Here is a 26,685-nt window from a genome sequence, read left to right on the forward strand (position 1 = left end):
TTGATGTGATAAGGTTCGTTTAAGAGGAATAGCAAAAAAGAAAGAAGAAGAAGAAGAGGAAAACATTTAAGAAAAACTGGTTACGGATAATATATTTTTATTATTATTATATTGCATTAATAATCGAATATTATAGTAGTAGAAAATGTAATAATCAGAAGAAAAAATTGGAAACTTATATGTAGCTTTATACACAAACTGATCACTGTTTAATTTTGCTTATAATCACTAATGTCATTTCGCATTTTGCCAGACTGAGGCGAGTTTATCTATCCAAATAACAGTTCCAGGTTCTTTTTATTAGTATACAATTTATTAAAAAGGATGTGTTTCTCAAACCCAAGGGCGATTGACCAACACCTTCCCATAATAATGAACTAACTTACATGAAATGTGTTGCATATGAAATGTATTGCTTATATTAAAAAGTAAAAAGCCCTAATTGAATAAAAAGCATTACAAATCTTGTAATTGCTATCAACGATTATTGCTACTCTTCCCATTGCAGCCGAACACCTGAGGATATCGATATTGTTATTGGGTCACACAACGACTATCACTTCGAACATGACGCTGTTACCAAAAATGTATCGCAGATCATAGTTCACGAGAACTTCACTCTCGGCAGAGCACATTCCCAAAACGATATTGCACTCATCCGTTTAATCAATCCAATAATAATGGACTGGAAAGTTAATCCAATTTGCTTGCCTAGTATTTCAATTGGTGACAGAGGAGAGAAAGGTAGGAAAGTACGTATGCCATTTTGTATTAAATTCCAATGCATAGTTATTGATTACTTTAGATTATTTTATCATCTTTTATTCTTAATGAGAATATTTTAATTTTAGGTATTTTAAAAATAAAGAGGAAACGGTATACTATACATCGTGTTAGTATACTGACACAGATGTTTTGATAATGCATAGCAAAACTTTAGATTGAATTTTCCAAATTAAATTATCTAATTTACCCTGCATAACCAAGTTATTTCACTTTTGAAGGTTTTGTTTAGAACACATTGGTTCACAATTTGATTCAGTTTGGAATACAACTGAGAAAAGAAAAGAAAATAACCTGAAGTTGTTTATAATAATGTGTATGATTCTTTTCCTCATATTATATGATTGATTACATATGTTGCATTATATTTTATATTGTAATTAATAATTACTAAATTATATGTAGAAAAAAGTGTAGTTAAAACAAAAAAAGGAGCATATAATTTTATCGTCCAAACATTTTCAACACTGTAATACACTTTATTTGTAGAAACTTAGTGATCTTTCTATTAAATCACACACACTACTTTTCTCATTCCTAAAGTCTGAAGGAAGGCGATTATAAACATTGATTCGCAAATTTCGTAGGCTGTTGTGTACTACCATTCGAAGTGTCTATTTCAGTCTTGGTTTATAAGCCTATGACTGTTTCTAGAATGTATAATGATGGAACAATAAGGTATTCATATTTCTTGAATAATGGAATATATGAGTGTGTTTGATTTATAAATTCGATAACTGAAATAATTGCTAACAAAATGCGATTATATCTTGGAAAACTCTTTGAAAGTTGGACTTCCCAATTTAAAACTCTTTCTCATTCATCATGTCTAACGACTCTCCATGGACTATCATCACATTCAGTATCTCGATCACTTTTTGACAAGGCAGTTCAACATACAGTTAATGACTTCGCTGCATCGGACGCTCCAAACTTTTCCCTTAGAGAACCTAACAATTGACTTAGCTGAGTAAAAAATGAGTATCTGTAGCCGGAGACTACATTGACTAACTAGATATTGTACAGTAGTTTTCAAATTTCATCCTTTGAAAGTGACTCATGTTATACAGATATTTCAATTTCACCAACCGTTTATTACGCTATGCCATAAGACCACCGTCAAAAATATCGTTAGTTGATACAAGTATGTAATCAACTTTAACTAAAATCTATCGTTTTAAAGAAAATTATTGCGAAACAGGTATCATCAAACGATTGTATTTCTTTCTAGGTATGCGCCCCATTCATATAGTTCTTTGTTTCACATTAGTGCAGTGTTGAGTGTCAACAAACTGTCTTTCTTAAAATAAACTTTGAATAGGATAGCTGAAAATAACCGTCAAATTACAAAAGCAATGTATCGAATGTTGCGTTTCCTCCAATTATTTAATAATAATACATGTTCTGCATGATGGTATTATTTGTGCTCAGGAATGGTATGTAGATATATTTATGCCTTCAAGTGGAAATAATAAAACTTCCGAATAAATATTACGAAATATAAATTAACAAAGATATACACATTTACACATACATATGAGATCACAGTTTCGTGGAATATTAGGATACTATATTTATTGACAGTTGATCCATATTTACGGACAAGTTTGCACCGCATTTAGTGCAGTTTGGTATTGTAATGATCTGCATTGGTGATTTCACCTGATCTGAGGAATACATGATCAGTATGACTCCCAAGTATTGATTACCATAGCAGCAACAACACCTTCTGCGAGTGAAGAGATAGTTCAGAGTCCTTGAAGTTGAACCGGATCCAATCATTGTTGTGGCCGTTTATGATTACGAGATTCACTTTTTGTCTGAAGTGATGATCCGAATCAGGAAACTACCCTAATTATTTATTATATTCAGGGAACTCCTCATCTTAGGAGGACAAATTTGTTGGCCTGGGTCAACTCACGATGTACACATAAGTTTAACTCTTTCACTTTACCGACTACATAGAGTTATTGAATGAAGGTGGTATAATGTATGCCTCAGTCAAAGTGTACAAAATATTTTTTTCGAGAGTATGCTTCTACAGTATTACTGAGTTCATCCGTATGTAACGCTTGCCAGTCCTACTGTTCTGATTTTGCAGTGCTACGTTACTGACATGAAATTTAACAATCCAGCGGCGAATGGTGCATTCAGTTTCCATTCCCGGCTAAAATGCATTGTTGATGTTTCTGCAGCTTGCAGTCCAGAATGTCTCAGTTTGAGGTTGTAAAGAAAAAATACTCTCAATTGTGTATTGTCCATGTGCAATTTTAAAAGACCCTGTTCAAGAACCCACTACCTCTTGACCGTTTGGGTACCATAGCCTGTATGCTGGGTGAGCATTGAGTGTGTAAAGCTAGACACGTAACTTTATATCATCCCTTCATCCCTGTGTTGTGTTGTTGAGATGAGTTCCCGCCACACGTCAAAGTAGATATTTCACTGGTATGAAACTATTAGTATCAGGTTGGTTTCAATCTTAGGCAGTGTTAACTTCATAATAAACAAAATTTGCGTTTTATTCCTTTATGAAGTTTTTAAACTCTTCTTGAAGTCAACCACTGTATCACTAATTCTAACTAGCACTTTCATTTTTGCAAAAAAACTTTGTCTTTTATATTTTGGAGAGTGTGGAGCGTTGTATTAAATATATTTTTCGAATTTATTTAGAAAATTACGTGTTTGAGATGAACAATCTAAACATAATATATCTAAATACACTGTATGTATATTCATATTTGTTTACTATGATGATTTTATAAACTAACAGCGTTAACATGACTTTAAAAGTTCGTGTGTAACTAAGTTCTGATACTTTTGTCATTTCCTCTATCGATTTACATAACGTTATGGACTAGATAACAGTTCAAGATGCACCAACTCTTTCTTAAGTACAGGTAATACTGACCTCAATTGTGCACCCCAGTCTGTATTATGGCCGGGTATTGAGTTTAAAAAGTTAGACTTTATTCTGTGCCTTTGTTGTGTCGATATGATGAATTTCCCACCAGACATCAAAATAGACGTTTCATTAGCACCAAACCATTAGTATCAAATGGATCCTTCCAAAGTTCCAAGAACAATAAATAGTGATTTTCCAAAATAGCTAGAAATAGTTTAAAAGAAAGTAATGCGAAAATACTAATGTACTGATACTCCCGAGAGTAATGTCCTAAACTTTATGACATCAACACTAATTTATTGAAATGTCCATAGTCTTCACACAGTAACTAATAGTTCAATGTTGGCAAACTGCCTGCATAGTTTAATACCCAATAGCACAGGTAGCGACTTGTATTAGCATGAAAGAGGCAAGCGATTACACGGGTAGGAACATTAATTGGGGTGGCTGTTTATTATTATTATGAGCAGCGTGATGCACAGACTAAGACATGAGCCTTTCATTATTAGCAAAACGAAGAACTACATAATTTATATGGTTTCCCCACCATTGTTAGGGTCGTCAAGTCTAGGAGGCTTAGGTGGGCGGGTCATGTAGCTAGAAAGGAAGAAAGTAGAAACGCTTTCAAAGTTTTGACAGGAAGATCAATCTGAAAACGACCATTAGGAAGACCTAGGCGCAGATGAGAGGACAAAGTCTCGCAGAGATAGGAATACAAAGTAGAAACTGGATGCAGTTAGCTAAGTATAGAAGTCAGTGGAGAGCTTTTGTGAACGCGGCATCAAACCTCCGGGTTCCATAGGCCATAGAGTTTGTTAGTTAGTTAGCTAGTTCAAAGATTTTCTTTAGTACGGCAAGTACACGGTCACCTGATGTACGCGGTTCGTAATTCACTGACTGTTTTTCTCTGTTCCTTAGGATTGTATATCTTTCTACCTATCTATTTATGTATTTATTCATATAGATAGATAAGCACAAGATAGACACACACATAACACACACATACATACAGAGCATGCTATTTTGATACTAACATTTCTATATTTCTATTTAACCAACTAGATGAAACGTATTTGCAATGTACCTCTACATTAATATAGATTTTATAAAGTATTGAGTTTCTATTCTGTACACATATTCACCATCGTAATAATAAACTTAATTATATAATTTAGATGTACTTATTTAATTTAAGAGCAATTTATTTCAAAGCATGGAAGTATATTTCTGGAATGAACATGTTGTATTAATAGATTACTTTCAGGTATTTTTAGGCATGGTAGAACAGCTCATATCTCTGGTTGGGGTCGAATACACGAACACGGATCTGCTCATCCAATTTTAAAAGATGGAAAAGTGAAAACGATGTCTAGAGATAATTGTGTAAAGAAATCTAAATACACAAATAAGGAAATCGATATTGATCAATTTTGCGCACTGGTTGACAACTTGGAGACTTGTACAGTAAGTACTTCTCGTTTGCAACATTGTTATAAGTAAATATAACTTAAAAATAAGTTTAAATTTACAGAATACCATCTACTGTAAAGCTTATGCAATAATTTTACGAATATGTTGTTTCCTAAACAATATTTTAGATTATATCGTTTTTAATTACGATATTACAAATGATTTTTAATATACACATTTAATAACTAATACAGATCTATTTATTTATTAGTTGCTTTGAGTAAGCTTGCACCCGCTTAGTATATTATGTAAATGCTTCACAATTGCCAACTACTTTGATGGAATTCATAAAAGATAAATTATTCCTTTTATGTTCCACCCAATAGTTACGTTACATGCCTTAAGTACGTCCAACTAGAAAAATAGTAACCCGTAGGTGGCATGCTGTACTATTGAACATTTAATGATAAAACGTGCAAGTGGCACACCGAAAGGAGATTGCGTTCTAAGGGTAGTACGCACAAAAACTGTGAAATAAAGGGTTTCTTTTACTGCCCGCAGGATACAATTTACTTTCCATATAGTAAACTTACATAACTTCTAGCGAAAACCTGATTCGTACAATCTATTATGTTATAGTTACTTCATAAATATGTATAGTATAAAATATTGTTACTCAAGTGCAATTTACATCCTCGACCAAAACATTAGTAATATTGTATGTTAAATATGTAATGCTATGTTTCTTACCCTTCATTAACGTTACTGTTTTTATTACCATAATGTAACTAGTAGATACATTTTAACGTCAATAAAATAGTATAATCGCAACATGTAACGATACTTTCATCCTGCGGAAACGACGTTTCTATTCTACTGCCAGGTCTACAGCATCCACCTACCGGAAAGACAAATGCTTATACGTTGAATCATTAACAGTATATCCAGGTCTCTCACACCGCTAATGACGTTTTCTATAGATTAGTAATCGTTTTTGAAAGTGATCTCACTTGCTTCATTGAATAAAGATATTTTAAATTATGAATCAAATATTTTAGTGACGTTTAAAACCACTAATGATCTCAGTAAATACCGTTTAGCAATTAATGTAGGGATGATGAAAAGATCTTAGAGCACTATTTTAAGTTTCAACTTTTTTATTCGATATTTCATTCTTGACACTGAATTCTTGTGTAAGTATAGTGAGCAATAATGGTATTTTATTGAACAAATAAATATTGCTTTTAAATCACAGTAATTTAAAATATGAGATTAAAGAGTAATGATATAGATTCGTTTCGGATCAAAAGATCCAATATATTTTAAGCAAAAATTTTCTTGTAGTCCTTATATCTGGAGAACTACATATAGTGTACACAAACCCAAACTATCACTTAACTCAGTGTGATGTGTTCATTCCATAGAAAATAAATTAAAAAAAAACTCTATTTAGGAGCCGTTCAAAAATTTTATGGTCCCTGATCCAAAAACTAATTATTGGCGAAGATTCCTATCTTTTGATCCATTTCTTTTATCATTCCTAAAATTCTCGTTTACTTTCCTCGGACAAATTTTACGAACCTAATCTGTCACTTTGTTTTTTTTTATTTTAGTAGTATGGCATAAGGAATTATCAACAACGTGAATAATTTTCAGATTTGCATGAGCTGCTGATATTTATGTTAGTTTAAACACTTAAATTTCACATACCGCCTGTTATGTCAAGAGTGACGTAGCTCAAAAGAAGCCCATATTGACTTATGGACAGAAAAAGAAAGCTAATCTTGATCTCTATCTCATCTAAAAATTTCATAGATATGCTTCAAAACTGGGAGCTAGAGAGCACTTTGCGTCGTTTTTGCGCTTATTTTATTTCATTCCGTTTCGAAACTTTCAAACGGTTCTCCTGAAAAGTTAGGAATTTTGAGTTATTTCACTCTTGAAATAAACAGTGAAACTTTTAGTTGACTAGTCTGTAATGGATAGTAAAAAATGAGTTAAAGCTCTATATGTTGCTTTTTTAAAATAATTTATATGACATTAGTATTTTTTTTAATTTGAACACAGCAGACATTATGCCTAGTTACTATGTTACGTACAAAATATTACACAATTATAATTTTGACAGAATTTTGTATACCGTATTTTTCGTTTACAATTACGCATTTTTCTATTCATCATATTACATATTCATTTTCTAAAACTCATCTTCATTTATTCTAAATACGTAAATATGTTCAGTTACTGATTCCATGTTATGAACGCACCCATTGTCCGTAAAGATTTATGTTTAATGTCTATTTATGACTTCATGGAATCAAATACACCTTTATTGCCAGATCTAATTGAAGCGGGCGTTTGCGAAGTTTTACTATTAGACTCGATTGGCATTTGCGTGCCTCTGTCTGTCAATTTCACGATAACATTTTAAAAACTTCTTCCATTTTCATGAATCTTGGTATTCTCAGCATTTCAAGTCAATGTAATATGACAACCTACAACATTTTACCAAAACCGGAAGCTGTTAAAAAAATTTATTATTGCCAATTTCAATACTGATTTCCGTAGATCAAAAACTGTAAAAGATAGCAAGATACTGTTCTTTGCAAACGATCCAGCGTCTCAAAAATACATTCCATCTTTTCCCAAGAAGCTCTATTTAAACCGGAAGTTGTTCGGTTATTTCGGAAGTATGTCGAATTAACCACTTCCAATTTCAACATTTATCGCCATAGAAGAAGAATGAAAATAGATAGCAACAAACTGTTTTCTCGAAACTTACTCAAAACTCGGCAAAAATCCTAAGTGGTTAAAATTTACTACTATCTCCGGTTTCAATACTAATTTCCATAGAGCAAAAACGGTAAGAGAGATCGAGATGTGTTTTCTGCAATCGAATTAGCTTGTCAAGGAGAGGTTTCACCCTTTCCGTTAACTCTATATTCAAACTGGAAGTTCTTCATATGAGCCATTTTAGGGTGTCATATTTATGGTCGTTGAATAGAAACAACGGTAATACGTAACCATAAACTTTTTTTTGCAATCGATACAGCGTCTTTAGAAATCTTTTCAAGTTTTACATCCCACAGTTATGCCGGCTAGGCTAATGGAGACGATGATGACGAGAAATGAATGAAATGGTGGAATTAAGAAAGAGGGAGAAAACGGAAGAACCACTAAGAAACCCACAAACGTGGTGTTTTTTCACCGCAAAGTTTACTTGGCGCGAGCTGGGATCGAACCAAGGACCCCATGTACCAGAGATGAAAGCATTATCACTGAGCTACTGCGGCCTCAGCGTCTTTAGAGTATACTGTATATCAGCGTCGCAAGAATATCTTCTATTTCCACCCTATGTTTTGTTTATTTTAAAATTGTATAAAATACATGGGCCGATTCCAGAATTTCCCTATACCGATTCTGAAATTTTACTCACGATTCTCGATTCCGGGCTCGATACCGATTCTCGGTAAAACAAGTAATAAAAACATTTGAATCAAAAAACATTTTATTAGCCTTTTTCAAATGAATAAAAACTCTTTGAAACCAATGAAACATTGAAACTGAAATGTTCAAAACCTGCAAATATGGAATTAGAATGAAAAGGAAAGTACGGTATAGGAATTAATTCGTGCGGTTAGTACGCACACATTGAAGCTGTAGTACAAACACAAAATACATAAATACCTTAAGAAAAATATTGTCCATCGCTAGCCACCACTTTCGCCCATCTGTCAGGCAATGTACGGATTCCGTGGCGAAAGAGGTCCTCATCCTTGGAAGCGATCCAGTCAGAGACCCATGTTTCGATATCTTCTGAAGAAGTAAACCGCTGTCCAATCAAATCGTTGTTCATGCAATCGAACAAGTAGTAGTCCGAAGGAGCAACGTCTGGTGAATACGGCGGGTGGGGTAAAACTTCCCATCCGACATTTTCTAAATAGGTTTTGACCGGTTTTGCGACATGTGGGCGAGCGTTATCATGTTGAACAATAAGTTTATTATGTCTGTTCTCCCATTCTGGTCGTGTTCTGGCCAGAGCTTGCTTCAAACGCATTAATTGTCGTCGATAACGTTCTCCATTCATAGTTTCACCCGGTTGCAGCAGCTCATAGTACACCACACCTTTCATATCCCACCATATGCACAGCATAACCTTTGCACAGTGAATATCTCGTTTTGGGTGTGATGGACCTGGTTCACCTGGTTTCACCCAGGCCTTTTTTCGTTTAGGGTTATCGTAATGGATCCACTTCTCATCACCCGTAATAATTCGATGCAGAAACCCCTTTCTGCTCTGTCGTTGAAGCAGCAATTCGCAAATGGTTTTTCGTCTTTCAACGTCTCTGTCTTTTAATTCATGTGGAACCCAATGTGACATCTTTTGAATCATTCCCATGGCTTTCAAGCGTTTGGAGACTGTTGTTTGATCAACGCCTAATGCTGCTGCAAGTTGTTCCTGCGTTTCACACGAATCCTGTTCGAGCAATGCTGTCAATTCTTCGTCTTGAAATTTTTTTGGCTGTCCAGCTCGCTCTTGGTCTGCCAAGTCGAAATCACCACTTCTAAACCGTGCAAACCACTTCTGACACGTTCGCTCAGCTAGAGCATGGTCACCATACACTTCCGCCAAAATACGATGACTTTCAGTCGCACTTTTCTGCATGTTAAAGTAATGCAGCAGGACACCCCGCAAAAACACTTTATCAGGCACAAATTGCGCCATGTTCACTTAACTACAAACTGGTGTTGTTGACGCTTTAATCCACTGCCCTATACTACGAACGATACGCGACGACAGGGGTTTGCAACACATGTGTGGATACACGGAACTGTGGGACGCTCCGTTCGTTGCGCCATCTCTTGTCCACCCGCACGAATTAATTCCTAGACCAAATAACATTTAGGGGTAGGTTTAGATCTCTTCATCTTAAAATTTGATTACAAGAATATCTGAATACTTGTTCTTTCAAATTATGAAAACTATACTTTTTATATTTATTTTGCACAGGTAAGCTTTAATACCTAAGAAGATATGTTATTGAACATACAGTAACAATTACGCTCAAGTTTGACTTTATGTAGTACATAGGCAAAACAACTAGTTCAAGTAAAAAATTAACTTAATTTCAAACTGAAATTGCAAATGAAAGTAAGTAGCTAGTAATACGTTAATATGGAATTTCTTTTTCATAGGCCAGAAAGGAATGACTTTTGTTTTTCATAATGTTCATTAAAAAAATAAATATGAATAAGATTTTGTATTTTGTTGATTTAAATTTATTTTAATTTTAATAAAACTATAAAAATAGTCTATGTTTCCCAAGCTTTATTTATTACGCTATGCCATATTACTTTTGAATGGGATTAAATTTTAAGCATAATTAATAAATAAATAGTCTATTCAAATAAAACACATTAAATAAATATAGCCTAGCTTTGTAATTATAGCATGGGACACATATCCTATTTTCTTAGTTTATTCAAATAAAAATTATATATTTTTTTAAAGAATTTGTCATTAAAGGCCTATTTAAAAATAAAAATTGCTAACTTACTTCGTTTGGATTTAGAGTTGAAGCTAAGATACTTGAGAAGTGTTCGGTTTCTGTAATTTGATGGGGTGTTTCTGTCCCATTCAACATCTGAGCTTCCTTCAGCAGTATTTCTTTAGCTCTATGCAGACTTTCTGCACTCAAAAACCCACTTCCTTTCAACCGTGGATCAAGGAGAGTGGCTAAAGCATATTCTTTCTCTTCTTCTAAGGTGACATATCTTCTGTTGAGGGATTCAAGGAGTTCTCTGGTAAATGTTTCCAATCCAGAAGTTGATTTTAAGCTTTCTAGCTCCTTCTTTCCCTTCTTCACTATCGGTATGACCTCGGATATGGTCGTTTGAGCAGAACTGCATTGGAATATTGCATCATCAAAATTTTTTAAGAGTTTTACAACATTAGATACTAGTTCCCAGTCATTGTCACTTAACTCAATAGGTTTGCTTAGCTCTGGGACTACGTAGGATATGGCTCTTCTTTGTTTCAGCAAATGGTCCATCATGTGTTGGTGGAGTTCCATCTTGTAAGTTCATCTTGTATCAGCTTATGTTGTTTTACCCCTACGACTTGTTGAGCTGATTTCAACATCTTTGTTGACTGGGCTGTGTGTTTAAAATGCTCAACAGTTCTTCGACATTTTGAACTTAAATTGAGGACATTTTTTTGGTTTAGCAAGCCATCTTTAATCACCAACTGCAGGGTGTGAGTCAGACAAGGAATGCCTACAAAGTTGTCTGAGGCCATTGCTGCTATAAAATTTCTTCCATTGTCCCTTACAATTACATGGATCTTTTCAGGAATTGAAACCTTCTTTCAGAAAATCACCAATGACTTCAGCCGGATGATTTTTTTTCAGCGAAAGGAATACACTCTAAGCATATGTGTTTCCATTCTGAACCTATGAAGAAGTGTGCACTTATGCTCATATAGTCATCATTAGCTATAGAAGTTCAAAGATCAGCCGTTATACTGATATTCTCGGCATCCTGAATTAATTCATAAACCGCAAGTTTGGTTTGTTCATACAACTTGAGTATTGCAACTGTGGTAAAATATTTCCTTTTAGAGATCTTACAGAACTTGGAATACCGAGAAAGCTAATTAGATTAATTAAGATATCTTTAAATGAATCCCAAAGTAAAGTCCGGGTAGGAATTTTTTTTTTCCACGAGCTTTCACGTCCAGAATGGCCTGAAACAAGGAGATGCGTTGTCACCATTATTATTTAACTTCGTTCTGGAACACGCTATAAGGAAAATCAAAGATAGCAACCAGGGCCTAGAGTTGAACGGTATAAACCAGGTTATGGCATATGCTGATGATGTAAATTTAATAGGGGATGATAGGAGAACAATAGAAAGAAATGCAGAGATCTTATTAAACGCTTGCAGGGACATGGGTTTAGAAGTAAATGCAGAGAAAACTAAATACATGGAAGTGCGTCGGGACCGGAATACAGCAAATTATGGATGCGTTAAAATATTAAACAATACTTTTGATAAAGTGGATAGTTTCAAATATCTAGGATCAATATTAACAGAGGAAAATCATATTCACGAAGAAATTAAATGTCGACTAATAGCAGGGAATTCGTGTTACTATTCGGTTCAAAATCTCGCGAATTCTATCGAGGAATTTGAAGCTTAAAATATACAAAACGATAATTATGCCTGTTGTTCTGTATGGCTGCGAAACATGGTCACTTACTCTGAGGGAAGAACATAGAATGAAAGTATTTGAGAACAAGATCCTGAGACGAAGATTCAGACCAAGAGGAACGGGAATGGGGAATGGCGGAAACTTCATAACGAGGAACTACATAAATTTTATGGTAGACCCAACATTGTTAGGGTCGTTAAGTCTAGGAGGCTTAGGTGGGCGGGTTATGTAGCTAGAATGGAAGAAAGTAGAAACGCTTTCAAAGTCTTGACTGGAAGACCAATCGGAAAACGACCATTAGGAAGACCTAGGCGCAGATGGGAGGACAATATTAAGATGGATCTCGCAGAGATTGGAATACCAAGTAGAAACTGGATGCAGTTAGCTAAGGATAGAAGTTAGTGAAGAGCTTTTGTGAACGCGGCATTGAACCTCCGGGCTTCGTATGCCATAGAGTTACTTAGTTTAGTTCATAACTTGGTTCTTGGGGATTTATGAACCTCATAAAGCCTTTGTCTTCAACAACACTGAACGGCTGATTGTCTAGACAGATCATCTTGCTCATTTTTCTGGTTATTGCCCTAGCCTTTGGGTCATTATTTCTCAATTTGAATTTTCTTTTTATAAAATTACTAAGAGTTGGTTAGGTCAGGTTGGGAGATATGCTTGAGAAAGCTTCAGGTGAAGTCCCAAAGCTGCTTGAACCTGGGCTAGGAATATCAATATGCAAGGTGGTAGCAGACCTACTTACTTTTGCAGAGCTTTGGCCTGTCACATTTAATAATATTGGTGGATCATGAAGGCCTATATTAGTCTCACATTTTTGAAGTTTAATTTCCATGAACTCCGTTTTGTGAAAGGTCTCTAAATGTTTGTTGAGGTTTGAAGTTGTATGGGACTTACCACCTCTTGATATTTTCTTGTTGCATAACTTGCAAACAGTAAGAACACTCTCTTCACATTCTTTGGTAAAAAAAAAAGAAAAAGAAAAAAGAAAGAAAGAAAGAAAGAAAGTACCAAACATCACTAACTTTCCTTTTGATCGCCATTCATACACTTTCAGAAATAATTATTGTTTTATAACCAAACACCAACATAGACAAAAAAAAAAAAAAAATACACGAAAATACGCAAGAGCAAAATGGCAACAGACGACGTGACATTAGTGATGGGCAGTGGGAATATTCCCGGTGGGAAGGAATTTAAAAATGGGAATATTCCCGGGTTTTTTCCCTGGCCTTTAAATTCCCGGGAAGGAATTTATTTCCATTTCTTTACTTTATCTTCCAAATTATAAGAACAATATGACTAATTACTATATTTTAATATATTATGATTTAATTCTAGGTTTTAAAGAATTTGGAAGTTAAAAAATTTAAAATTCTTTGACTGTACTTTGTATAACTAGTAATATAATTTTTGTTCCACTTTCATTTGCACTAAAAAGTAAGGTAATTGTTTAGAATTTGGGGGGGTAAACTAGCAAAAATTAGGACGATTTACATAAGAAATGAGTTGATAGTGATGTTCAAGTAGTCAAGAAAGTATCGAACACATTTTTTTAGGGCAGTAGGGGATTTTTACAAAACGGAAAGGTAAGTGGAAGTGATTTATGTGAGAAAAGAAAGTGAATTGTTGGTAACGAAGATAGAAAACAACGTGCCATGCGGGGGTCTAACCGACCTTCATTCGCTAACGCTCGCTCTGAACGCTGTCTGAATTTAATGTTGGTAACATAATTTAACGTATGAAACCATAAAACAACCGCATCGGAATAGAATATCGCAAAAAAGTTAAATGCAAATCTGGTCCCCAATGCTAAAGAACAGCCAAAATTAGCAAAGTACTAATTTACAAATGTTGAAAAGGAACCATTTTGTAAAGTAATTTAGAATTATGTAGAAATAGAGATGAAGTACTAATAAACACTGAACCACAATTAGTAATAGACGTCGGTCTGTTTCCTCTCTCTGACTCGAATTTCTGAAGAAGTACTCGGACTTCTTTTACATGTAACTTAACGTATGGAATTTCGAGAAATAGGTAGAATGATAGGTCGTGTATGGCAATATTACGTGCTAAAATATAAAGATAAGTAAGTATCTTGCAAATTTTGTGAACATAAATATGTATGCGCAAATGTTGACAAATTTGTGAGGCATGTATATTCTAGCATTTACCCAATCTAATTAGTTTATAACATTTATAAATTTAATGTGTTTATAATATCAGCAATAGAGTCAAGTTCAGCAAATCCACTTACATATAAATTTAAACTGTTACTATATAATTTACTATATAATTTTTTCACACATATTTAATTGATAGAACATATTGTAAATAAATATACATTTATGGGTACTATCTAAATATAATAAATTGTTAATAAAGTAATATGGTACCGTTCAGAATATACATTTTAAAGAATCCTCTGTGGACAACAGTAATAATATGCTGTGATATAAAAAATAATTCAACTTTGAAATCATAATATAGTAATAGAATACAATTTTCTTTTTGTTTGAACATAAATTCCCGGATAAATTCCCATTTTGGGAATCTTCCCGGGAATCTTCCCAGGGAATATTCCCGAAAAATATCTTCCCGGGAATTTACCCATCACTACGTGACATGCAAAACCAGTGTTGCCAGTACATTGGCTAGAATGAATTATTGTATGTATGAGCAGTTAAAAATTCCCGTTTCCAGATGAAATTAATGTACAATTGTAAATAACATTTAAACTGAAGAAATGAATTATATTTCCGATTCTTTTTCCGAGCTGCGTAATTACAAATTGTGTGCAATAAGGTAATACGTTTCAGTTTTAAGTGTACTTGCAAATGGCGTTCGTGTAGCCAAGGTCACACTTTAGCAATAGTGGATTAAAACTGTACTGTAGAGAGACGACATACTGACGACTAACAAAACAATATCAATTCCCAGTCGATTTAATTTAGGCTATGGTTTTTATAAAGGATAGATAATTTAAAATTTTACTAACAATGTATTAACAATTTTTAATATTAAAAAAAAGAATAACCTGCTATCTAAATAACCAATTATGAATATTTGTTGTTCAAATAAAACAATGTTGACCGATTCAGGTTAAGTGGTTTGAGCCGATTAGTCGTCAGTGATTTTTGTCGTGTGTCCGAAAAAATTTACGTAGCTTTTCATTGCAGAAGGTAGTCATTTATGGTTTGTTTAATACTTTAAACAGATAATCTGTACATTTCTTAGTGTTTTCTTAACAAACCACCATAAAAAACACATGGTTTTGAATCGGTATTGAATCGAGAATCGACGATTTCTCGACACCGCCGGTATCGAAGGTATTGAAGAATCGAGAATCGGAATCGGCCCATCCCTATATATTATATATATATATATATATATATATATATATATATATATATATATATATATATATATATATATATATATATATATGTAAGTATATATTCTCAAGCTGTGGTACGCGAGCCACTGCTGGGCGGGACGTACGACTTACGGTAATACACAGTGAAAAGTTGAGTACTCCTGGTTTACATTATTTCATGTTTCCTGCAATTACCGGTAAGTTAGAGCTTATTAAATTTATCTCGTAATGTGTACAATGTTTTTTTTATTTTATTTTTGGATTACCTTTTTCTGCAATACATAACAAATATTTGTCAAGTACTGTGGTCTGTACTTACAATAGGTCAGAAAATATCAATAAGAATGATATAAACAGACGTTTTAATGGCATGGGTGGCCCAAACAGTTAATAATTATAAAACCTAGGAGCAAGTAGCTATTTTGTTATTCGGCTTGAACTTGCGCCAAATTTAGCCGGATGGTTGGTAGTCTATTATATATACATTTACGGAACGAGACGACTAGAAGAGACGAGATCGATCAGGTTGAGAATCGAAATGTTTGTAATGAAATCTCTTAAGTTTTACGTTCCACGATTATGCCGGTTAGGGTAAAGGAGACGGTGATGACGAGAAACGAATGAAATGGTGGAATGAAGAAAGTGGGAGGAAACGGGAGAACCCCGAGAAAATCCACGCACACGGTGTTTGTCCACCACAAATTTAACTTCCCGCGAGCTGGGATCGAAACAGGGACCCATGCACCAGAGTAGAGCACCCTACCACTGAGCCACCGCGGCCCCTTGTCGATAATCTAGAGGAGAAAGAACCGTTCGAGTATCGAGTTGAGACTAGACTTTTACAACAATTTTTGAGACAGAGACCAGAAAACCGCATTTCTCGTCTGGGGAGCGCGGTGGCTCAGTGGTAGAGGGTTCAACTCCGGTGCTTGGGGTCCGTGGTTCGATCCCAGCTCGCGCCGTGTGGATTTTCTGATGGAAAAACATCGTGCTCTTGGGTTTTCTTGGGGTTCTCCCGTTTAATCCCACTTTCTTCACTCCACCATTTCCTTCATTTCTCATCATCACTGTCTCCTTTAGCCTAACAGGCATAAACCTGGTACGTAAAACAGTGGTGCCCACCCCCCCTTATGTCCATGACGCACCCCCCCGCAATTGTCTATCCATAGGTATTCTTCCATGAAAAAAAACTTTTCGATTAATTTTACCCCCCCCCGTCAAACATATTTATATAGATTTTTAACCCCCCCAAATATTTCAATGACGCAGTTTGCGTCATAGCCCCCCCTTGTGGGCACCCCTGCGTAAAACTCAAAGATTTCATTTCATTTCATTTTTATTTCTAATCTCGTGGGCAACTGACCCTGAAGACATGTTTGTTTTGTAAGCCTTTATCGGGGATAGCTTATAGGAAACAATTTTCCCTTCTCCGACGTGGCAAAGTAGAGACATTATCAAGCAAGTCTAGAACTTATGAAATAGTAACTTAAAACTTTTAAGCCATTTACAATATTCGTTTACGCAATTTAGTCATTTTCATTCATTTTTAGGATTCTTTTTTAGGGCAGTTTGTCTTTTTAGCGTAGGCTTTAAAATATATAACTTGAACTAGCTGAGAACTTTTTCCTAATTATACATTTTCTCGGCCTACGCCCTCGTATCTCGTGTTTAAGAGTTTTTTTTTTTTTTTTAATCATTTCAAAAGATTTTTTACACTCAGCCCTTGAGCCTACATAAGTTTTATCATCTCACTTGGATTAAAATGCGTTCTAATTGAGAAAGAGGTCTAAATTTATGTCAAAGAATAATGCCATAAACATATTCTTGCAGTACGAAAAACAGTACCAAGGGCTGAAACATGTCTATAATTACTTTAAGTGAAAAATCTAAATAATAAATTTCTGTCTCTAATCTTAAAGGATTTCAAAATATGAATATATTGCTTTAGCAATTGCAGCCACACCCTTTATCATTCCCACAGTTTTTCTTCTTTTGTATGGGAATTATAGTGAAAAGAACAGTGAAACACATATCTTATTATTTTAAATACGAAGTCCATATACTAAATTTAATGTGCCTTATGAAGAGCCTTTCTGAAGTATGATTAGTGTCATAGTAAAGGTCTGACTACTTCTGGAAACATATGTTAGTCGAACTCTTTAGTATGGCTCTAATCACGCGTCAGAACGAGTCTGCATAATTCTTAATGTGTCTATCCTTCAGAGATTCAGAGAAATAAACATTTTCCTACAATAATTTTTACCTGTATTTTTCTCCCCTCCTTACTGAATTTCCAAAAATATTTCCTTGGTGACAGATTACGTCATAAATCCTATACATAGTCAATATTTGAACTTTTTAGCCCTGGGCGTTGATCAGTCAGTCTGTCAGAACTTCTCTTAATAATGATAATAATCTTTATTTCAATGTCATGAACAGCTTGTTAGTAAAAAATACATCATATGGTGAGGTATTAGAGAACTATTTTACGGCACAATAATAATAATAATAATAATAATAATAATAATAATAATAATAATAAATAAGAAAACTTAGAAAGAGGAAAACTAATACAAACCATAAAGTAGATAGAAGTCAATAAATCAGAAATAATTTCTTGTCAACGCTGTAAAAATTGTTAAGCTCTATCTACAAGAACAAACAAAGAAAAGCTTAGAACATCAGTCTTGAAGTTACTGTACATTTCAGCTAAATCTTTCTAAGTTAATTGTTTGGAAACAGTCAGATCTCATAAAATTTTCACTTGTATAATACAGTAAGTCTAAATTTGTACTACTTCAAAAAATCTATAAATCTTTCTAAAATTTCACATTTCTAATATAAAGCAAGCAAAACCCTTCTAACTCTTATGCTATGATTTGGTGCTTTAAAACTTACGTTTCGTAAACAGTATTCTCTGGTATGACATGCATACTTTGTCAAAATCTTCTGTTCTATTCGTAACACTCTCCAAACCAGAATAATCATTCCAGTAGCCATAGTTTTGTGAATAATAGTCCATTGTCATTTTAAAACAAAAGTCGAATAAAATATTTTTGCACAGATTCCATCTTGTTTGTCAAAGTTTTAGGAACACTGTTTCATATTACCGATTCAAATTCTAGTTTTTGTTTTACAAGTAATTTTTATATGTATGCATAAGATTTATCTCTCTAAATTACAACTACTGTTTAAAATTGAAACCTACTATTCTTATGGCACCTTGTACAATAGAATATATGTGATAAAAAAATCTTTAACATACTGTTAAATATCATACTTAGATATTTAATAAAACTTGTTTTCTGTATTTTTATACCATTGAGTCGTATTTTCTAGTGGGTTTTATTTGTGTATGTCTAAAAATTAGTTTTCTTACCATTACTTATAAACATTTAGTAAATTGTTTATAAACTGCGTATTTACTGCATCTAAGCTTTCCGGTAGTAAATAATTATCGTATTTATTATTGACTAATCTGAATAACTCATGTCGTCAACATATAAAAGAATGTTAGAATTTTGATTTCTCCCAGGAAATTATTTAGAAATGAAGAACATAAGAGGTGTCCCATAGGCGACTCCTGTGGTATTCCATTTTAACATAGCCTACGAGAATGTACAGAGAATTTTAACTGTGTATGTTCTATTTGACATACAACTTTCAACCCAGTGAATGTATAAGGGTAATATACAAATTGTGATGAGCGCAAAAGTCTTGGTCTTGCAATTTTTGCAAGAGTCTTGCATGCAAAATCAAGACCAAGACCAAGGGTTCCGCTGCAAGACCAAGACCAAGACCAAGGGTTCCGCTGCAAGACCAAGACCAAGACCACGAAGGTCTTATTCTCGGGTCTTGCATCTGCTTATCAATATTCGATAACTTGCTAATAAGTTATTTATGACTGACAGAATCAAAAGCTTTTGAAATATGTTTATTACATCGACTTGCAATTTATTCACCAGTGCGTAATAGGTAAAGTATGTAAAACGCATTAGATTGATCACAATTGACTTGCCCTTATCGGAATCATGTTGAGACTCAATTAGTTCAAAAAGTGCGCTAACAAGAGTTATGGACCTGTAGTTGCTGGTATTTTGTCTATCACCTGATTTATGAATCGATGCAAATAGCACTTGCTTCCATATTTAAGGCTTAACACCTGTACGTAATGAAACTATTTGCCAAATTTGTTGAAAGTTTAATTGCAGAAGCTTTCGTTACATAACATAGAACATTACCTGGAGCTGGAGTGTGGTTCGGTTTAATTAGCTTAATGGTTTGCGTTACATCTAATTCAGTAACGGTAAGAATTCCAATTGGACTCTATTACTAACAATATTTTATGTATCTTGACCTCTAAGTTAAAAGTTTCACAAAATACGTTTGTAAATGACTCAGGAATTTCGATAAGGTCTTGGATAAACATAACATTATAATTTTTCTGCTTTGGAGCTTGTTTACCGTCAAACTTTTAAAAATGCTTTATAAATTCTGCTCTTCTAAGCTTGAATATTAAGACTTTCCTGCTTCATTAAATTTCTTTTTAACAATGTGAGTATCCCTGATATTATACATCATCATTTCTTCTCCTAGCTTTGACAAAATATTTGTTGTTGTTTATTAGTGATATCATTTTTTTAGTCATCCATAAACCGTTATATGTTTGTTTGTAACTGGTTGATTTGTTAACTATATGTTCGTTTAATATAGAATTTTTTGAATTATATAAATAGTCAGTAACTTCATTGACACTGTTACAACAATCACATACTATGTTAATATCTCTAATGCCGTTGTAAATATCTAGAAAATTTGCTTGTGTGAAATTAAATATCGTACTGAGGAACAGGACTACATTTGTTACTGTCTATAATTTTCCACTCAAACATAAATGGGGATGGAAGCGATCGACTTTACTCAATTATGGGATGTTAAAACGCATAAAACTATTATCTACATTTGTCAGCAAGAAATACAATGCCTTTTCCGTATTACTATGACCAAATGATTCGTTTTCTTCTGTTTTAAATTTAAAATATTGCTTATTTCAAATATTTTTCTTCATATAATAATTTTTAGTTGTTATCTTAGCTGAAATCCAATCTACACCTCCTAAAATCTCCTAAAATAATTACATTAAACTTTTTCGTCAACATAAAACATAGCTAGTCGCAGTAATTAATAACATGTTGTATTAACTTGTCAGGAGGGAAACAAACAGAAAATCAATGGAGTATTGTCAGGATATAAAAGTTTGCTATCTTAATAGCTAAGAATTTATCAGGGATATTAAGAATGCCATATGAATATTTGCTTTTTATTAAAAGTACATATCCCCACCTTTGGACTTGTGTGTACGGGTTATATTTCTACCCTTCCTTATCACACTATAGTTTTGTAGACTTGTGTAAGATGACAGTTTTCTTTTTTTATAGTACATTTCTATTTTACGATAAACATCATACTTCTTACAGTTCATTTCATCTGTAAATTCATTTTATTTTGATGGGGGGCGCGGTGGCTCAGTGGTAGAGCGTTCACCTCTGGTGCTTGGGGTCCCGGGTTCGATCCCAGCCCCCGCCAAGTGAACTTTGTGGTGGACAAAACACCGTGCTCGTGGGTTTTCTCGGGGTTCTCCCGTTTCCTCCCACTTTCTTCATTCCACCATTTTCATTCATCTCTCATTATCACCGTCTCCTTTAGCCTCACCGGCATAACCGTGGGACGTAAAACTTAAAGATTTCATTTCATTTTCATTTTATTTTGAGTATTTTATTACTCCATTTGAATTCTGATAATAGAGTTATAAGTATTTCATATTCATTTGTCTATGGTTTAGTTACTGTTGCTATTCTTTTTGGTCCGATTGCTTACCAGTATGTGTACCACTATTACATCCTTTAAATGTCTTAAGGACCTTGTATACAGTATTCTTTCGGACCACATGCCCGAGTTGCAAAAAGTATAAAAATGTTTCTTGTACGCTGACGTAAAAGGATGAATAACTGTTGTGTTATGTCTTCAACTCGACACACTTTACCACCACAATATTTGCACTATCTGTAGTAAGTTCACGAAGTTCATCACACCAAACACTAAGGTCAAGATAAGTCACAAACACTGCAGATATATGAGGTTTTTCTTTTCTTTTTCCCTTTTTACTTTTATCTTTAGCTTATCATTAGTGCTCCTTACGTTCATTACAGTTAAGCTTCTTATAAGTTCACGTGATTTTTCTTTTGCTAATGCTCCTGTCTCTGTTTTTCTGGGTTAATATCCCTGGTGCTTTGGCGTACAATCATGCATTCACTATCGTTTGTAACTATTTCACTTTACTGACCTCGACATTATTTTCATCCGTGGTCCCTTGCACTATAACATAATCAAGTGTAGTCGACGTATTTAAAACTTTTGCAAATATCTTCACTCTGCTCTCACTACTTGTTCAATATAGAAGTAATTGCCGTGTTGTCATCTCGTCTGCAGTTTTCACATTTTTATGTCAAGATACCTTCCTTGGAATACATTTCGTAATCGACACGTTCAAACTTCAAACCGTTCTTTACATGATATCTATTGTTGTATAAACACAATCCCAAAATTAGTCATTTTCAAAAAAAAAAAAAAAAAAAAAAAAGAAAAGAAAAGAAAAGAAAGAAAGAAAGAAAGAAAAAAGACTTGCTACGCAAACCCCATGAGTCACCAGATGGTGCCAAGTTCGAAAAATAATAATAATAATAATAATAATAATAATAATAATAATAATAATAATAATAATAATAATAATAATAATATGTTTATATATGTATAGTGTTATTATCAAGACAGCAAAATATACTTTTCTTTTTTCAGGGAGATAGCGGAGGACCACTCACAGTTGAAGTACTAAAATCACCTGTAACTTTTGAACAATTAGGTAAAGAAAATTATATATCTTTAAATATGAATGTGGACATAGGCACACACACACACACACATACACAAATCTACGCTTAACGTGAACTTGATTTTTAGTTTAGCATCCCTTTCAATAGCGAGGCTGTACGATACTAAGACCTACAGCTTAACGTGAAATCCAACCCACATGAGATCCCGTCGGTAATCGAACCCCGGTCTCCAACGAGGCGCGTATGCTAACCACTTAGCCGTGAGGGAACTCTAAATAACTGCGCTTAAGTCTCTCTACTCGTTGTAAGGCGTTTGACCATATATCATACTTGGTTGTATGTAAATAGTTATGTATACATACCAATTTATGTAAATTTTATTATGTCAGGCTGTCTAAAAAGTTTTGAGTGTTTGGAAGTCAAAATTGAGAATACATTTATTGTGATTTATAATATAACATTATGAAACTCATATTTATCATTTTTCCGAAAACACCATAATCTTACTTCACCAGAATTTCTGCAGTTTCTGATGTAAGAAAATGTGACACGTGGTTTCCGCAGACTTCTTTTGGAAGTACCACCACTTAGAGAGTTCTGCAAAAACGGAACTAAATTATAGTCTGACGGTGTCAAATCCAGGATTTACAGTGGATACATTAAAACCTATCAGTCTAGTTCTCTTTTTTCTTAATATATACATTTTCTTCTGAACAACTCATTTGATGTTCACACAACTTCCTAGAGTTATTGCTGATTAAAAAAATGTATTTTCAGAAAGGTATTTTGGGCTCTATGGTACTTCTCTTTTGTAGTGGCTGGGGCCAAAGTAATGTAGAAAGATATTTTTGTCGCAAAATTCATTAACTTCCCTCAATGTTAAATAACTAATTGTCTTACTTAGACGTTAGTTGACAGTATTTTTAAGGTAATGAACTTAAATTCAGCAAGAGGAAAAGCTGAGACGTAGGATTATCTCATAACTAATATGTTAATCTTCACTCTTCTATTAACCAATATTTATAGAAACATGAAGAAACAACATTTGCTATACATTTATTTTAAGAATTATCATGTATTTTCTGTAACGATTATTAAATGAATATAACTTATGTAAAATACTTAAGTACGTATTTCTTTCCAAGAAATGAAAATTGATTTTTAAAAAAAATTCCAACTTGTTGGAAAGTATATGTCTTAATACTACTAAAATAATAACGAAATTTCAGAAACAGCATGTACAGAAACGTATCATTGTTTACAGCATAATATAATAGGATTTTGATGAAACGTCGAAATTTACATATACCTAATACCAAGTTTCAAAAGAAATGTAAACTAAATACTTAAACATTACTAAAACCATTTCTCAAAGGAATACAATTAGTCAAATATGTGCAATTACTACATACAAAAAATAATTTTGGTATAAAATACATCGATTCATACAAAGTTTCAAATTAATATTTTCCTTGCGTTTTCTTGTTTTTGTGAGATCTACTAAACTATAGCATCTACCATATTATCTTAACTAATATAAATCATGTATCAAAACTCAGTCCCAAATATCAATAAATTAAATAAATAAATTGGAATAATGAAAATTTAAATTAGTTAAAATTAAGAGTTGAACTAGTGAAATAACGGCAGAAATACTTGAGAATGATACACCGAAAGTATTGGTGGACGTACGTTAGCCATAAGTTATTATACATAACTGAACTTTAAAAAGAAAAGAGAGAATAAATCGTACACTAAGCTCAGTCAGCTCGTGTGATGCGAGTAACAACCATTCATGAAAGTGTATCAAAGCTATCTTTCCACACGTTGACTTTCAAATTAGAGGATTTCCGACAAATTATACAATGATTGAAATATATATCGATTAAATTAAGGATAGAATTATGATGATTGAAGATAGCAGTAATCATAATTTTCGTCTTTGATAGTTTGGTTTAATGTGTTATTGACTAATTTCAAGTACAGAGTCCAAATTTTTATATACAACATTCTGCACAAGTTCTTGAGATAGTGTACAGTGAAACATTTAATTGCCGATGATTTTTCGAAAGAGCAAATTAAATCGCGAAAAAGTTTCTTAAATATTTCAGATAAAATCATGTTTTAGAATTTTTGGCATATGGTTTATTAACAGCAGCCTCCGAAGGATACTTTTGATACAAGTTACAAATACGTGCTTCAAATTCTAGTTTAAATAATAGACCTATGTAATACAGATTGACCACTGAATGGAAGTGTTAGTTGTGTCTTTTTTTTCTTATTTGTTGTTTCGAAACATCATATGTTTTAGTAAATATACTACGAGAAAACGCTTCCCGACGTGTGCTAGGTCACAACGAAGAAAATGGACGTGCCTATTAACAAAATTATCAATCGTGCTTTAATTGTAGATAACTAGCAATCGCAAGTAAAAATCAACAGGAGTTAATGCTAATCTAAAGTTTTGTTACTACACTTCCATAATATATTCTTATTTCTTTCAGGTATTGCCGCTGGAGGAGTAGGATGCGCTGATCCAAATTATCCAGGAGTGTACGTTAATGTAACTTATCATATGGAATGGATAAGAAACAATACGCAGGATGCTAAATATTGTAGATTCTAGCTCACATTTTTAAGTTGACGAATTCAGACATTCGTTTTTGAATTTCTAAACTCATAAATGGAGAATAAAGATTTTATCATACTACATTAAAAATAAATTAGGACCTAAAACTAATCTTAATCAAGTTCTTGTGAGTTCTGGAAAAGATAAATATGACATGAAAGAAAGCAAAAATACATATATAACTCTAATAGATCAATTCCCTTGCAGTTTAGATAGTTGTAGTGCCATATATTGTATGTCTTAACGCTGTTTCGTGATTTACTTAGTTATTTTTGTTTCAAATTTGATACTTTTGGTATGAAGAAGGTAACTGTAAAAGTGAATGAAACATGATGGTCTCTTTCATACATGACGTTATAGAAATGTATACTGAAACTTATGCTTTAGTTTTAATAGGCATTTCTAAATGATAGAGTTGTTAAAGTAATAATGGTTTTAATATATATATATATATATATATATATATATATATATATATATATATATATATATATATATATATATATATATAACCACTGAGAAGAAAATACTAAATATATTAATTGTTCTGAATTGATTAATTCTTTGGAATTCTATGCAAGGGTCTTTGAAAGGTTGTATCGACGCTCAAGTTTAAAAAATGGATTTTCAACATCTGAAAATTACAGAAATATATTCTTCCGCATTCTAATGTACAGCAACTCTCTCAACGTATGATTAAACTCAACATGTTACGTCCTAAGCTGCTACTTTTTAAAATGTTTTTTTTTTTTTAAAAAAAAAAAAGTTGCATTTAGTTAATTTATTTTGGCTAAGATTTGAACATACTTGTCTTTTAAGACTCTACTAAGGAACAAAATAACGTGTATATTGTAATAGTATACAGTTTCAGATGACAACAGAAAATTGGAATTTGTTATTGCTTGTTTGGTTAGTTAGAGTTTAGCATTCATTTTCTGCACTAGGCCTATAAGAGACAAGGACTTACAGCTTAAGGTAGACATCGAATAATCGTAATGCGTTCAAATTTCAAACTTGTTCTATCCAACGTAACCGGGAATTGAGCCCAGGATCCCAGGAAGCAAAGGTACACGGGATAGCCACTAACTATCTAGAGGACAACTGGAATTTGTGGTTAAATTTAGACAAAGTTGCCTAAGCAGAAGGCTTTTGCCTAAGCAGACAAAGTTGCCTATATAGAAATATCTCAATTATATGTGTCAAAATGCCATTCTTTATCCAAAGAGACACTCATCTATTGGGAAAATCACTCATTAAATGCTGCATTTAGCGGTTTTCCTCAGTGTTTATGGTAAAAGCTGAAGTATCATACATCAATGAAATTATGAAAAAGGCGGATAGGCTACTCTAGCATGAAGTATAATAATTAACTTTTGTATACTCCTCACCATGATACCTTAAACCAGCGTTTCTGGTCATTCGAATAGCTGGAAAACAATACAAAATATTGGCTTTATATCCATAGTCTAAGATTTT

At 33.3% G+C, this 26,685-nt stretch overlaps 1 protein-coding gene across 1 annotated transcript in view; it reads left to right on the forward strand.

The window, feature by feature from the left end:
- The window catches only part of LOC145685428 (trypsin-1-like), a 51,863-nt gene extending 26,657 nt beyond the window's left edge, over nt 1-25,206 (forward strand). Inside the window, exons 4-7 of the mRNA XM_081757822.1 lie at nt 509-744; nt 4,950-5,149; nt 22,546-22,609; nt 25,085-25,206. Of these exons, the coding sequence (XP_081613948.1) occupies nt 509-744; nt 4,950-5,149; nt 22,546-22,609; nt 25,085-25,206 (622 nt within the window). The remainder of the gene's footprint in view (nt 1-508; nt 745-4,949; nt 5,150-22,545; nt 22,610-25,084) is intronic.
- Nucleotides 25,207-26,685: the final 1,479 nt, after the last annotated feature.

Source organism: Thermobia domestica, chromosome 5 (genome assembly GCF_964235325.1).
Source record: "Thermobia domestica chromosome 5, izTheDome1.hap1.1, whole genome shotgun sequence".
NCBI lineage: Eukaryota > Metazoa > Arthropoda > Insecta > Zygentoma > Lepismatidae > Thermobia > Thermobia domestica.